The 15,539-nt window shown below is 41.0% G+C and overlaps 1 protein-coding gene across 3 annotated transcripts in view; it reads right to left on the bottom strand.

Annotated features, from left to right (window-relative positions):
• The window catches only part of PHF6 (PHD finger protein 6), a 33,439-nt gene extending 21,565 nt beyond the window's left edge, over positions 1-11,874 (bottom strand). The window contains exons 1-3 of one of the 3 annotated variants that reach the window (XM_074207567.1): positions 11,691-11,874; positions 7,214-7,397; positions 6,908-7,009 (exon numbers count right to left, since the gene is read on the bottom strand). In XM_074207567.1, coding sequence (XP_074063668.1) covers positions 6,908-7,009; positions 7,214-7,351 — 240 coding nt within the window. In that variant the 5' untranslated portion in view covers positions 7,352-7,397; positions 11,691-11,874. Of the gene's footprint in view, positions 1-6,907; positions 7,010-7,213; positions 11,075-11,690 lie in introns of those variants that run through there. The other 2 variants (XM_074207570.1, XM_074207568.1) reach the window with 2 other exon arrangements.
• Positions 11,875-15,539: the final 3,665 nt, after the last annotated feature.

Below are 15,539 nucleotides of genomic sequence, written 5' to 3'. Positions count from 1 at the left end.
TAATGTAGAATATTAGATACTGGAAAAATAAGAATCTCAGTTCCTAGAATTACTTTAAGATGCCACAGACAATCATTTTATCTAGATTTGATCAATCCAATTTATATCTAGAGGCAAGGGGACAGAACTGAACCAACTTCTGAGCTACTATTTTGTTCTTGGATTCTAAGATGCTACACTTTTTATCATCTTGATAACCAGTTTGTCAGTCACATAAGGCAGATATAATAATGATTCTATCACTTAGCTTCATCTAGGGAAAAATATGCTTTCGACATACTGTTCATACAACCTCAAAAAATGAAGACAGCATAAATAGAGAATGTTATACTATCTCTGGAATCCACATTTCTTAGGCAGGGTCAACGTCTGGGCCAAAAACCCCATTCAGTGTTTCTAGGCTACTGCCACAATGAAGAATACTTGACTTACCAACAAGCTGCATTTTGAAAGTTTCTAAGTCCATTGTTTTGAACTTTAGAATGGATTTCCCCAGCAAAACAATTTTGGTAAAATGTTTGGCCTTCATTCTTGAAGACCATGACATCAGGGAGGTGATGCCATGACAAGCACATGAACTGGATTAGAGTGAGGGGATGCTGGGCTAAGTTACCAGCCTCACTTTCACCTCCAGTCATCTGGGTCCAGTGGCCAGATATGATTAAGGACTGAAGATGCCCCGGAGGAGAGGCAATCAAGGTTAAGTGACTTGCCCAAGGTCACACAACTAGTGCGTTGTCTGAAGCCAATTTTGTATTCTCGTCCTACTGACTCCAAGGCACTCAGTGCCCTATCCATTGTATTATCTAGCTGCCCTGAGCAATGCCAACTCCAATAAAAACACATCTGCAACATCTAGCCTTAGAGTTAACCTATAACACTAAGAGATTAAAGGAGTCCTTCAGCCAGTGTGGTTCAAGAACACATTTTTCATCCCCATAAACCCTTGAAATAAGATAATAATGGATAGCAGCTCACTCTTTTTACTTTTCAGGAACTTAGTGACTGACCCTCTCCTGTTCCTTTCTTGCCCCCATTTCCTAGTCAGAAGGATGACGTACTATCCTGAGGTAACTAAGTGGCTCAGTGGATAGGGAACTGGGTCTGCAGTCAGGAAGACCTGATCTCAGACCCATACTAGCTATGTGATCCTGGGCAAGTCACTTACCTGCTTCAGTTCTCTCAACATAAAATGGGGATGATAACAAGACCTACCTCCCAAGATTGTTGTAAGGATCCAGTGAGATAATATTAATAAAGCACTAAGCACTGAACCTGGGACATAGTAAGTACTTAATAAATATTTGTTTCTTTCTTCCCTTATCTCTAGCTCTAAACCACTACTGGTAGAAACCATGGCCTGGATCAAACCCCCCAGAAGGAGCAGTGTGGAAGGGGAGAATATGGTAAAGCAGATAGCATAAGAAATCTAACTCTCAGTGTAAATCTATCTTGGATTGACTCTTGAACAGCACTTTTTATTCTAAGCACCTTGAGGACTGGTCTGCCTGCTTTGCTTTTGACCGACTGAGGTATACTTAGGTGATATCTATCTTTGAATAGACAAAAGATCACCTACATTTTCAAGACACTACCAGATTCAGAGAGTTCCCTACAGAATCTGGGAACCTTAAAGAACAGTCATGAGAAAGAATCTTAGCTTTAGAAGGAACCTTAGAAAATCACCTATTCTATAGGTTCTTAATCTGGACTTTGAATTTTTTTTATTATTTTGCTAACTATATTTCAATATAATTGGTTTCCTTTGTTATCCTGTGTATTTTATTTTATACATTCAAAAACTTTCTGAGGAGTTCATAGGTCAAAGGTTTAGAATCCCTGATCTGAACCCTTTATTTTAGATAAGTTGGAAATGTCAGGCCTGCCTTGAGAAGTCAATTTTCATAGGGTCATATGGTGATCATAAAAGCAAGGCCTGTCACATCCTCGTCTAGTGAGCTTTTTATTCCATGGCTGCTCCCTACGAGATCACCACTAGGCTCGGCTAGTGATATGGGCGCTAAAAAGGACCAGGGAGAACGTAGGAGAGGGCAACTTTGTCTCACTGTTACTTTTCCCCCTGTGTTTAAGACCCTAACCTGCAGAGTGCCAGATACCATGGTGTTCCAGAAGGAGTACTGGATTTGGAGTTACAGGGCCAGTGTTCCAATTTTGGTTCTGCCACTGAACACTTTGGTGACTGTGATAGAGCAATTTAACCTCTCATCTGTAAAATAAGGGAGTTAGATAAGTGAGTTCTAAGGTCCCTTTCAGCTATAAATCTATAATCCTAAAAAGCAGAGTTTGGAATAACAGAAAAGGAAAATGAAGACATGCCAAGTATCAGCAGCTGAGGAGGAAGAGAAGTTATTATGGGGCCACCTTTGTGAAGGGGCAGACACAAGTCAGGGGCTCTGCTTCTCTTAAGCTTCAGCCACTTTCCCCACTCTGGGTAGCCATCTAGCTTCTTCCTTTCCCCAAGGTGCCTGAGCAATCCCAGGTGTAGGCTGTTTGAGAAAGCACTAGGCTCAAAAGCCTTTGTTCTTTTCCAGAGGTAATTGCTTTCAACTGGCACCCATGTGCCTAGAAACCGAGATGAACAGGCAGCCCGCTGTGCTGACAATAGATATGAGATGAACAGGCAGCCCGCTGTGCTGACAATAGACATGCTCACACTCTGAAATGTCTCTCTCCCTCTTCTCTCTCTCTCTCTCTCTCTCTCTCTCTCTCTCTCTCTCTCTCTCTCTCTCACACACACACACACACACACACAGTCAACTTGGGGGGCTAGAAGAAAGGAAGGCTGTATTTATCCAGTTGATCACTCTGTCCTTCTGCCGGATTTTGGCCTTTTTTATTGCTCACTGAAGACTAAACAAAGCAACTGTAGTTTGTCAATTTTGCTATCTGCTAACACTTCAAGGTTTGTTGGAAGTAAAAAGAGACTGGAAATCATGTGGATTTTATTTATTCAGGCTATCCCCCTGGTTTCTTGTTAGAACTGATGCTTGAGAAATGACTGTTCTAATTATTATGGCAAGAGGGGCGCACGCGCGCGCGTGCGTGCGTGCGTGCGTGTGTGTTCCTGTTCTCAGTGATATTCAGTAGCTCCTACTGGTACTACATAAAAATTCACCACCAAGCATTTATGAAGCACCTACTACATATCAGACACCTTTAGGAGCTGAGGTTGCTAAGACAAAAACCAAACAGTGCCAGCCCTTAAACTTACATTCACTCAGAGGGTACATGTACAATTCAGTAAATATCAGATGCCTGGGGGAGGCGGAAGAAAGACCTTAGGTAGGAGGTGTTACTGAGTTGAGCTTTGAAGGAAGCTAGTGAGAGATTCTAGGAGTCTGAGGTGAGAAGGGAGACAGCCTAGGCAGGGGGATCACCTACATAGGCAAGGCATCAAAAGATGTGGGAAACTGAGTGTAGTGTTTGAGGAACAATAATTAGGCCACTTTGGCTGGATTGTAGAGTGTATAAAGGGAATGAGAAGGATGAGCTTGGAAAACCAGACTGGGAAGGACTTTAAATGCCAAATAAAAGAATTCATATTTGATCCTGGAAGCAACAGGGAGCCACTGGAGCACTCTGAGCAGGGGAACATCAGGTCTTTGCTTCAGGAACAACATTTTTGTAGAGAATGGATTACAGAGGGGAGAGCTTAGAGGTAGAAGATTATTACAACACTCTAGATGGGAACAGATGAGAGCCAGAGTGCAGCTAGATATACTATGGGGTTAGAATCAATAAGATTTGAAATTCAAAATAGACTTGACAAGGTATTATCTTGCCTTTTATGCAGCACCAAATTATTCAACATCATAATATACTTGTTTAGTAGACAGTGGTCAGTCAGTCAGTCAACATGCTCTTATTAGGTGCTAAGCACTGGAAATACAAAGAAAGGCAAAAGACAGTTCCCAGCTCCCAAGGATTATGCAAATTATATACAAAAAACATGATAAGCTTGAAATAATCTCAGAGCAAAGGTATCACAGAAGGTGTGATTTGAAATTGAGACTTGAAGGAAGCGGGGGGGGGGGGGCGGGGGGAGACACATGCTAGGAGTCAGGAAATGGAGTGTGTTACTGTGCAAGGAACAGCAAATAGGCCAGTGTCACTGGATTGCAGAGTATGTAGAAAGGAGAAATATGTAAGAGTTGAAAAGTAGAAAAAAGGCTAGGGAACAATGAGCTTTCAGAAACGACAAAAGACTTAATATTTCCTCCTGGAGGGAACAGGGAATCACTAAGTTTATTGAGCATGGGGTGTGACATGGTCAGTATTATCCTCAATTTACCCTCAAAATAGAGAAGTATAATGACTTATCCAAAGAAGAGAGCTAATATTAGAAGCAAGGCCTTTTGAAGAATGCATAGGACTTTCTTAGTCTGTGACACTACATCTCCAAAGTCAATGTTATGTTTGATTTCTTCCTTTTACCTCATGAAAAGATAGATTTAAAAAAATGATGTATGGCCCACTCCACTAGGAGCACACTTGCCCCCAACAATTTCTTATGGTATAATGTCAAGACCTTTTTAGACTGATTTCCACCATTTACAAGACTGTATCTATGTCATCCTTAAGAAACTCTGATGTCTCCTTCAGAGGGCCCAAGGAACTAAAATTCTCACTAAATTGATCCGAAGTAAAATATAAGGTGCCTCAATTAACAATGACAGGAATGAAATGCATACAGCAGTGACATAAGGGTTCCTGAAATTAAAGCTGTGATACTTAGCCTGCTAATGGAAAAGAAATGTGTCCACATTCCAGAAACATTTACATTTTAAACAAACAAACACTGAGGTGATGTCATTCAAGGTTCAAATGGGTTCAAGCAAATATCACTGTTATACATTAGACCTGAATAGAAACAAAGGATAAAGAATGTTGCTCAATTTCAACAATGTTGCTAGATTTCATCCTCTTTCTTTAAGCTAACTTTTCAGTGAAAATCATTTTTAAAAACCCCAAAACTCTAAATATGGGCTTTCCATTAAACTCTATAAAGTTTGGAGGGGCATGAGAAAAATTTAAGTCTCTTAATATTCTTTAGCTTCAAAAATAAAATCAGATGATAGAAAATGTTTGCTTTTTTGAAAACTCAGGATATTAGTTTCTCTAGTCTGATCCTAACAGGAGGGACTAAGGAGAAAAGAACCACTACCCTTCTCTCCACCAAAAGTAACTTCCTTTGACTACAATTTTTTAAAATTACTTTTTCCTTATCTCTGGATATAGTATTTTCTTGCCTCATCAAAATACCTGTCTGATCATCAACACGATTATCTCCCTTTCCCTATCACCATTTCATTTTATCCAATTGGTTTAGATTCTGAAATGAATCTTAGATGATAAACTAGACCACTCTTCTATGGAACTAACCGTCTTTAGAACAGTGAGATGACAAGTTAGAGAAGTACCTTCAATACCAGTGAGCACAGGGGATACCAAGAATGAGATGAAACTGCCTTCAATGAACTTACATTCTGCTCGAAGACAAAATATGTATACAGACTAATTGATGGAAAGCAACGTCACAGGGTGGGGGACAACAACTAAGCAGACTCAGAAAGGCCTCGGGTAGGCGGTGGCACTGGAGCTAAGCCCTGAAGGGAGGCAAGGATCCCAAAGGGCTGAGAGGAAGGGGCTGGAGGGGAAACATTCCAAACCGGAGGTACAGCCTGTGTAATGGCACCAGAGTGGGAAAGATGGAATGTCATGTACAGGAAATAGCAATGAGTTCGTCTGATTGAAACCCCAAGTGTATGGGGGGGGGGGGAAGTAATATGAAATCAGACTGAAAAGCAAGGCTGGAGTCAGCCCATGAAGGGCTTTAAATGTCAGAGGATCTGGTGTTTTGTCCTAAAGGCAACAGGAAACCACTGAAGCTTTTGGAGCAGGGAAATGCCATGAGCAGAGTGGAGCTTCAGGAACACCAACTTGGCAGCTGTGGGTAAGATAGACTGCAGAGGGTCACTGGAAAGGCACATCCAATCATTTTACTTTCTTTTTTTAAATTTTACTTTCAATAAACACATTTTAATAGAGACTAGACTAAGAAATATTCAGATTGAGAAAGAAGATTTTCTGAGGAAAATTTTCAAGATTAAAATAGAAATGATTTGGAAATGTTTCATCATTTCAGAATTTTTAAATGAGATAATACTACTATGCTACAAAAATGGGTAATAGCAACTTCCCAGTCATGTTACTGACAGCAAGAACTGCTCCTTTATTATACTATTATGGCTTCAGTGAAATTTCCACAAAGTTCCTCAGAAGTTATTAAAATCTCAAATAACTAACTTCACAATCATTATTTGATATCCTCTATCACCAGAAAATCATGTTTTTTCTTCAATGATAAACATCTTAGTAAAACTATAGTTTCTTTCTCATTTGTATTGGTCACAATTATTTTATGAGACCCAAATACATCAGCATTTTATGATGGGGGAAAAAGAATTCACATGAAGACTAATTGCTTCGTATAAGAAACTTTGCACATTATGCCAAACTACTTAATTGGCTAATTTAAATAAGAATGCTTATTGGATCCTCCAATTCTTACTCTTTCTGTGAATATGGAAAACACTATACCCATCTGAATAAGCCGTGTGTGTGTGTGTGTGTGTGTGTGTGTGTATTTGTGTGTGTGTATGTGTGTGTGTGTATGTGTGTGTGTGTGTCTGTATGTATACACACACACTATAAATATATATTTAAAACTCTTTTGTACTGCATTTGAGCTAGGTTATCTGGCATACCTTGGATTTCAATGGCCTATAAAAAGGTTGAATGTTTAAAGGGCACACCATAACTAGCAAATAATAGCATACATTTTGAAATGAGTAAATTTCATCTTTGTCAGTTCGTACTGACTTACCAGTTTAGTGCCTCTTTTTATTTCCTTTTGCACATCTTCAATAGAAAATCCACCAAGACTCTCATTATCAGAGTGTGAGGTCACCAACGCAGACGAAAAAAGCTATAAGTTATACCAAAAAACAATATTTTAAAAGCTTTTTATATTAACACATTAAAGTAAAACCCAACACGGGAATATTTCTTATCAAAACAGTATGTTGTCAGTCATATGTGATTTCCAGAAAGTGTTAGTTGAGATTTTAAACACTAATTAATAGTTTTCTAGTCTAATGAATGACTTCTTTTTGTATTTTACTGTACTTACCATACATTTGTGATGTGCTGCCACCTTCTGGTTTTCAGATATCAATAACTGTCCACATTCTTTGTCTCTATTAGATTTACAAAAGCCACATTTGCGCTGTCTTGTAGACCCTTTTTTCTGTCCAACTGAGCTTGACATGATTTTTAAATTGCCTTTAGAATGCCACTTTAAGTCTCAAAAAATGCTACAGAGAATAAAAAAAGGCAACAACTGTTCATTTCATCTTAAAATTGCCCCCCTTGTCTAAATTCATTTGTATCTGCCACATAGTTAAAAAAAAATTCGTTTTGAGAAATCTATCTAATAAATACATAAATTCACATTGAAGCACAAGATGCAACCACAATCAAAAGGAAATACAAACGAACATTTCCCAGATAAAGTTTATAGAAATAGCTTCTGAACTACAATGCTAGAATCTTAAAATCTAGAAGAAAATCTATCACTTAGCCCAAAAGAAAGTAGAAAATATTTTAATTATGTACCCAACATCTCTACTTGACCTATGTGTGTATGATATAAAAAAATTAAATCAACATTTTTGTCAGAAGTAGTAATATTTAAAAAAGCAAATTTAGTTGCCCCTGGGGCAAAAAAGTACAGGTCATAGTATACAATGATAATAAAAAAAAAAGTATAATTGACTAACACTTCTATACTCACAATAGTCAGAAGAAAGTTAAGCTTCATGTCTCAATAAAATAATGAAAGTGAAATAAATTTATCTTTTCTTTATATAGACTTTCAGAGATAAGGAAGCAAGTCACAGTGACATTAATTAGAAACTATTTTTAAAAGGTGTGAGGTGAAATGGTACAAGGATACAGATCTATAATTTTATAGGCAGAGAGACCAGCAGAGCTTTCACTTGTGATCATACTGTGAAAAAGAGATTAATGGTAAACATCTCATTACTCCTTTTCCCAAAAAGGGCCCTCATTATGGTATGATTATTACATGGTTACTAATCATAACAACTTTCCTGCAATTATCTTTTTTAATAACCCAATTTTCAATTATAAAGAAATATCTTGAATTTTTACTTTGTGAATTACTTTTGTACTACTGAATTTCTTTTCTATGGTAAAGGAAAATTTAAGTTAATAATACTACACTAAAAAATTTAGGATTTTAGAACTTGCTGATTTATACATCAATACTATAATCTCTTTCAGTGACTCACAGCTTTGGTGTTAATTAGGTAGTCCTTAGGGGTAAAAAATGACAGTGACCTAAATGCAGAGACCTCAACAGTAATAAGTGGAAAAATTTTCCAAATGAACCTTAATTTTAATTAAAGTAAAATAATGATAGCAAATGGCATACTTAGAAACAAAGGGAAGAGGGGAAAAGTATCCCATTTAGAACCACAACTTCATCGTGGAGAAAGCATTCAAGATAAGTCTTGACTCTGATTTACATTAATTTTCTACAATCTTAAATCCAAGGGATTGTATACTTTTATGTTCCACTGAAAAAGTTCAGGGTCCACGGTTTGCTTAAGACATAGTACATCCTCTATCACTTCATTAAGATTTTTGCTTTTAAAATAATCACCATTACTACATTTTATCCTTTGTTGAAGACTTCAACACTTGGTCTACTTATGAGAACAAGAGAGTTGTATTTTGGGGGGGGGGAGGAAGAGAAAATTTTATTTTAAGAAATTTTGTAGCATTTTCCAACAAGATAAAAATTAAAATATTATATCACATGTTAAAGTATGCCAGAAACATGCTTTCTTTTCTTATTCTTTATTCATAGTTTTCCTTTAAATTTCAAACTTAAAAGAAACTGAAAGTTTCTGTTTTAGGAGTTTAAATTTAACTTACTGCCATCCGATTTTTAAAATGACATTCCTAAAGGTTTATAAAAGTGTTTTATTCGTGGCATTATTGATAAACTTGGAAACTGATGGAAATCAATCCTAAAATAAAAAAAGAATATAAAAGAGAAACAAAAGTAGTATTTGCACATTTGCTCATGCCAAGTATATACAGCTGCTTTACCCTGTTTATGTACAGCTGCCAAAATCTTTAAATTATCTATTGTAGATAAATATGCAAAATACAAAAATTTAGAAGCTGGCCCAAGATTTTTCCATCTAATGGTCAAATTCTAAATTAAAAATTTTTTGATGCCAAGCAATCATTCCAAAACCAGCATCCTGTATTTTCCATATTCCCCTACCAAAGGAAGAATGTTACATTATAGATTTAATCTGTATAATAGGCATTTTTGTTGAATTTAATTTTTAAAGTAGTTTCTATAAATTCCCATCATTGGCTATAAAATGGCTTATGAGAAAAAATTATTTTAGGTTATGAGGAAGAAGATCTGGGACTGGAAACGGGAGTATTTTTTAATCCTCAAAAAGGGTAACTTTTATCCAGTCTTGAAATCCTCTCAGTTTATGAACGAGTCAATTTCCTCATCATAATTTAGATAGCCTGCTGCTCTTTGTATCAAAGACTGCAAAATCTGAAAGAGTAATTTGAGGGCATAAATTCAACTGATATAAAAATATTTATAGATTAAAAAAAGCACAAGCTAAAACTAGCTTAGATTCATAAGGAGAAAAATAGGCAAAGTACGGATCAAACCAATTAAGTTATTTTCCTAAAAGATGGAATAAGTGGGATTTTCCACCCTAACTTGAATAATGCTTATGTGAACAGACCTCATTAAAATTTTTGTGGCCACCTTGTAAAACCTGAAAAGGAGTTCATTGAGGAAACAATGGCTCCCCAGCAATATGCCATAAAATACAGATATTGAGCTCATAGCACCATATTTGTGATCTCTACCTAGGAAGATCTGGGGCTTTGCCAAGAACGTATATTAAGGGGTTCATAGCCAGATGGGAATTTATTTTTAGTTCAAAAAGCTTTTTTTGGGTGTGAGCATATAAAGCTCAAAGTTGGATTCTCTCATCCTGCAACGGAACCTTTTTTTCCTTAAAAGTTTTGTTCTTCAATAGTCTTTTAACTGTTTATTGCAAAACATCATTTATATGTCTGGAAAATAATTAAGAGCTAGATGGGTTTGACTGAAGCAAATCAATGCTTTGGTGATTTCCCTAGATCATTGTGTAGCACCCTGGTACGGCAAGTAAACCAAACATCAAGGAGAGCATTCAGGAGCCCAGCATCAGCTTCAAGAGCACAGAATCAGTTCATTCAGTGCCTGAGAATGACATTCAGTCTCATCTTTATTTTCCGTGAAATTCCACAAACATTTATTGGACTTTTACCATATGATTTTTGGATCCAGATGAATTAGAAGTCTCATGAAAAACCAAGCTGTGGGGCAGATAGGTAAAAGCAACATGTAAACGCGATTGTAAGATTTGTCGATTACAGAGAAGTCGAATTCGGAGAAAACTTGTGGGTACGAAAAAATGTGCTAAATGAATAAAATGGACCGGAAGGGCCTTTGAATTGGGAGGGCTGGTTAGTATCAGATTTTTCTTTTCTGTCTTCTGCACTTACTCAGAGGACAGGTGGGAGGATTTTCCAGTTAGGAACCCAGAAATACAAAGAGAGCCAGTCTGAAGCACCCCAGATGCTTGAGTGAGGTTGACCCTCGAGGCCGTAAGACCACCAAAAATGGGGGGGGAGGGGGGAGATTTTTCGAAGGAGGCAACAATTAGCCTATCTCCCGGGGCCCGGGAGTTGCACAGTTCCTTTTCGGCTGGCCTGATGCACTCTTGGACAAAAAAAGACACTCCAAAGCACGAGGATCCAAAGGAGGCGCCTTGCACTCGATGCTCCTTACCTGGATAGCGGCCCCTTTCTCTCATGACACCTTTTCCCCACCTCGGGGCCTCGAGGAACTCTCCAAGACTTGCTGAGAGCCCGCTCGGGGGGGGGGGGGGATCCTCCCCTCTCCCTCCCCCCAAATCCCCCCCCCACCAAACCGGGGCTGCTTCTTGAACCCTTCGCAAAAATTGGCAGCTCTGCGATGCCCCCCCGAGACTGGATCCCGCTTCGGCCACGCCGCTGGAGCCTTCTCCCCAATAGTTTCTTTTCATCTTTCCTCGCCCCCCTTCCCTTCTCCGGCCCGGCCGGCCCCTCCCCCATCCGTCCCTCACTCCCCCCCCTCCCCGCGCACTCCCCGCAGACTAAGACCCTCCCCTTCCCAAGCGCCCAGCGCCTCCCAGCTTCTCCCTCCAAAAGGACGAGCCCCCCTCTACCTGGGCACCCGTCCTCCCCAGCCCTCGAAACGCCCCCCCCCCCTCCCCGGGCTGGGCCCCTCCTGCAAGAGGTCGTTAAGGCTGGGGCCCGGAGTCCCGCACAATGCGGCGGAGCCCCCCCACCCCGAGAGCCCCCCCCCCCCCGCAGCGGGAGCAGGGGCGGCGGCCGCCATCCTCCTCCTCCTCCTCCTCCTCCTCCTCCTCCAACTCCCGGGAGCGGGACTTGGGGCCTCGGGGTAGGCACCGGGCGAGCCGGGGGGCAAGCGCGCGCGGGCAACTCACCCACTGGACCCGGGCACGAGGCAGGGCCGGCGGAGCGGGCGGAAGCGAGCGGGAGCGGGCTGGGCGAGCGGGGCTCCTGCGGCGGCGGCGGCTCGGGAGCAGTTCGAAGCCGCCGGAGGTTGTTTCCTTTCATTCGAGGAGAGACGGGGCTCCAGCCGAGCACCCTGACGTCGCCCCCCTCCCCTCGCACGCAGCCGACCCCGAAGAGCGTAGGCACGTTCCCGGGGCGCCGGGAGCTGCAATTGGTCGCCCAGGCGCCTCCTCTGGGGCCGAGTGGCGCGGTGGCGCATGCGCGAGAGGTGCGGCTCGGCCAGAGGCAGGGCTCGAGCCCCCATCTCTGCCGCTTGGCTGCTACCGCGGCGCCCAGCCTGGGCCCCGGGGGCGTTGCTTTGAGACGGGGCCCGGGAAGAGAGGGGAGAAAGGGAGGGAAATCGAGCCCTTCCTCATTGGCGGCGGGAGACGGGGGGAAGAAAGCCAGGGTTGGGGCTGGAAAGCGTGTGGGGCGGAGGCGGGCCCTAGCATTCAAAGCACTTTCCCTTCCATTTTGTCCTTCTCCTCGCCCAGCATCTCCGCGGGGCCTCCTTTTGGGGGCTGCGTCCTGCTGGGGAAATCGCCTTCCTTCGGGCTGGCCCACAGCTTAGGGCTAGAGCCCGGGCGGCCCGGGCTCCTCGCGGGCCCCGTCGCTCGGCGGATCAGCCCCGGGGCCCCACTGGGTGAGCCACAGAAAGCCCCACCATGTCTTGTCACCAAAGATGGCAGGAAGGAAAAGGCTCTGAGGTTTTCGGGCTTTGCTTTGATTTCCCAGCAGTGCAGGCATGGGCTCGCCCGGGCACCCTGTGTAGCCGCGGGGGTTTCTCCGCGTGCCTCTGTGTGCGGGTGTATATATTCTATACATTCTACAGAGTTTCACTCCCCACTGTCTCCAGAGCGGCGGAATCACGCACGGCCCCGGAGACCAGGTTAAGCAACATCAGGGCTTGAAGATGTGCGAATTTGACAACTGGAGAGAATAGACAGCTGCTGATTAGCAAGGCCTCACCGAGGACCTACTGTGTGCCGAGCTAGGGCTACCGAAACAAAAAGGAAGCAGCCCTGCCCTTCAGAGAGCTTTAAAGGCGAGGAGGAGGAGGAGGAGGAGGAAGCAAAGGCAAAGGAGATTCCAGGGGACCTGCATGTGCCATAAGAAAGGCACCTCACAGCCCATAGAACTACTTCGGTGAAGTAATTTGGCCACTCAACATTAATAAGGGGCAGTCAGGATCTGAATTCCGGTGTCCAGACTCCAAATACACTTACAAAAGGGGCTGAAAGAAATCAAACAATTCTGCTCCAGGTCCACTATACATTCTTCTCTACAGCAAAGACATTCCTTTCCCTTCCTTAATTGGGTCTTTATCACCCTCCCTGCAGAGCTATTCTAAAGCATTTTCACTTGGGACCTCCCACCACCAGACCAGTAGCTTTCACCTTAGCCCTCTTGTACATCTCAGAACCCTTTGGCTTCATCGCCCACTCTCTCCTTTTCTCCAATCTTGGGTAGAGTGGCAGCTCCAAACAACACAATGTGAATTCCTTCAAGGACCTTTGATCACCTCCACTCCGGAAACCTTCAGCAAATTTTTCCTCTCTCTAGTCTTCAATCCCTTCCCATTTAATAGACTGTTGGGGGGGGGGGGCACACTAGATCTTATACATGGGTCTAGTGTTATAGCAAGTGAGGCTGTAAAGTCTTTTATTAAGAAGACTAGAACCCGCCTAGGTTCAAAACATTTATAGTACATTTGAAAACAGGTTCAAAATATGTCCCTAAGAAGCAATTTGCACTAAGTTTTTTACCATTTGCCAATTTTATGGAAGTGATGGGGGGGATGCCTGAAGAGCTAGGGTACCTATACAATGAACTGCCTTTTGGATTTCTGTAAAATTTCTGTTTACTTCCATCTTGACTGCTTTTCTTCATTCATTCGTTATGCAGCATGGACCGGTATTGCCCAAAGAAACAAACTTGCAGTCTGAAGATAAGAAACTTTGACTTAGCGTTAAGCTCCTTCAAATGTTGTTTCTTTGTGTCCAACACAATTCGGGGGTGGGGGCAAGTAGATAGTGTTATTTTCCCCAGTTACCAGTTGAGCTGAGACAAACAGGGGTTTATAATTTGTTCCAGGTCACAGTTAAGAACTGTCTGAGGCTCTGTGTGAACTCCTCTTTCTTACTCCTAACTCAGTGCTCTATTTCCATGTCATGTACAAACAGGATGATCATAGGAAAGTCACTTAGCCTTCGGTTCTCTAGGCAGCTCTCAAACTGTAAGTTGCAGCTGAGTTTCCTGTCTTCATCAGTGGAAGTAGCTTGTGTACCACAGTTCTTCCACATTGATAAAATCACAGACGTAGACAAAACAAAACCAAAAACATGCATTTATCAAGTATGCTTACTTGGTAACTGACAGGAATACAAATCACAAACCACAGTGGAATCCCATAAGAGAAGAACAAACTAGTGCTGTAGGAGTTGGGGGCAGGGAAGATCAATAAATCCACTTTGTTTTCAGATCTGAATCAAAAGCCATTTAACTTCAGGTTACATTTATTAAACCCAATTGTTCTTATTTAGATGCCACTAAAAGTACTCACATTGCGCTAACTTGGTGTGGTGGAGACTAACAATGCATGATATAATTTTGAATATATTAATTTCTTATCGTGTTCTAAGTGCACACCTAATATTAAGGTTCTTTCGGACCCTTTACATTTACTTAAAGGTCCCATTTCCATTTTTCACCCTTCACTAACTGGGTCCTAAGCTGTTAACTCATATCTCACACAGAAAATCTAGGCTTTCTTCCTAGTGTTCTCATAAACACGACTGCCTCAACATTTCTCTGTTTCTTTTGCTTCAGTTTAAGAGGTGTCCCTTCTCTTTTCTAAAGCTTTATCACCATTTGATAATCTGGTAGAACCATTTTAGCTAAAAATTTATTTGGGTTAAGCAAAATTAAATATTTTGGGGACGGTAGCATGCCTTGTGTGGCAAGAGAGTTCAAATATGCAGAAAGTATTAAGCTAGATTAGTTAAGTGCTTAACGAATAACTTTAATGATGAAAATTTCCATATCATCATGCTGAGGAAAACAGTATTTATTTATTTGGTATTTTATTTGATTTTATTCCCCCCTTCTCTTACATACAAAAACAAGTTTCGACAGTCACTTTTATTTATTTTTAAATGAATTTTTTTATTTTTTTATTAAAGATTTTGTTTATTTTGAGTTTTGCAATTTTCCCCCTAATCTTACTTCCCTCCCCCCACCCTCCACAGAAGGCAATTTGCCAGTCTTTACATTGTTTCCATGTTATACATGGTTCCAAATTGAGTGTCATGAGAGAGAACTCAAATCCTTAAGGAAGAAAGACAAAGTATAAGAGATTGCAAGATCAGACAATAAGATACCAATTTGTTTTTCTAAATGTAAGTCCTTGTTCTTTGTTCAAACTCCACAATTCTTTCTCTGGATACAGATGCTATTCTCTGTTGCAGATAGCCCAAATTGTGCCTGATTGTTGCACTGTTGGAATGTGGGAGTCCATCAAAGTTGATCATCACCCCCATGCTGCTGTAAGGGTATACAATGTTTTTCTGGTTCTGCTCTAGATGTGTATGTGTATTTATTAAATATATATATATATATATGTATATATATACATATATGTATGTATATATATATATATATATATATATATATATATATATATATATATACACATATACTTGTCTCTTCCATTAGAATGCAAGCCTCTTGCCAGTAGGGATTGTGTCATTCTTTATATACTAGTATTTCTAGTATATGCT

This window comes from Macrotis lagotis, chromosome X (assembly GCF_037893015.1).
Source record: "Macrotis lagotis isolate mMagLag1 chromosome X, bilby.v1.9.chrom.fasta, whole genome shotgun sequence".
Taxonomy (NCBI): domain Eukaryota; kingdom Metazoa; phylum Chordata; class Mammalia; order Peramelemorphia; family Peramelidae; genus Macrotis; species Macrotis lagotis.
The sequence above is the reverse complement of the archived record's forward strand: the minus strand, read 5'-3'. Positions and strand labels throughout refer to the sequence as shown.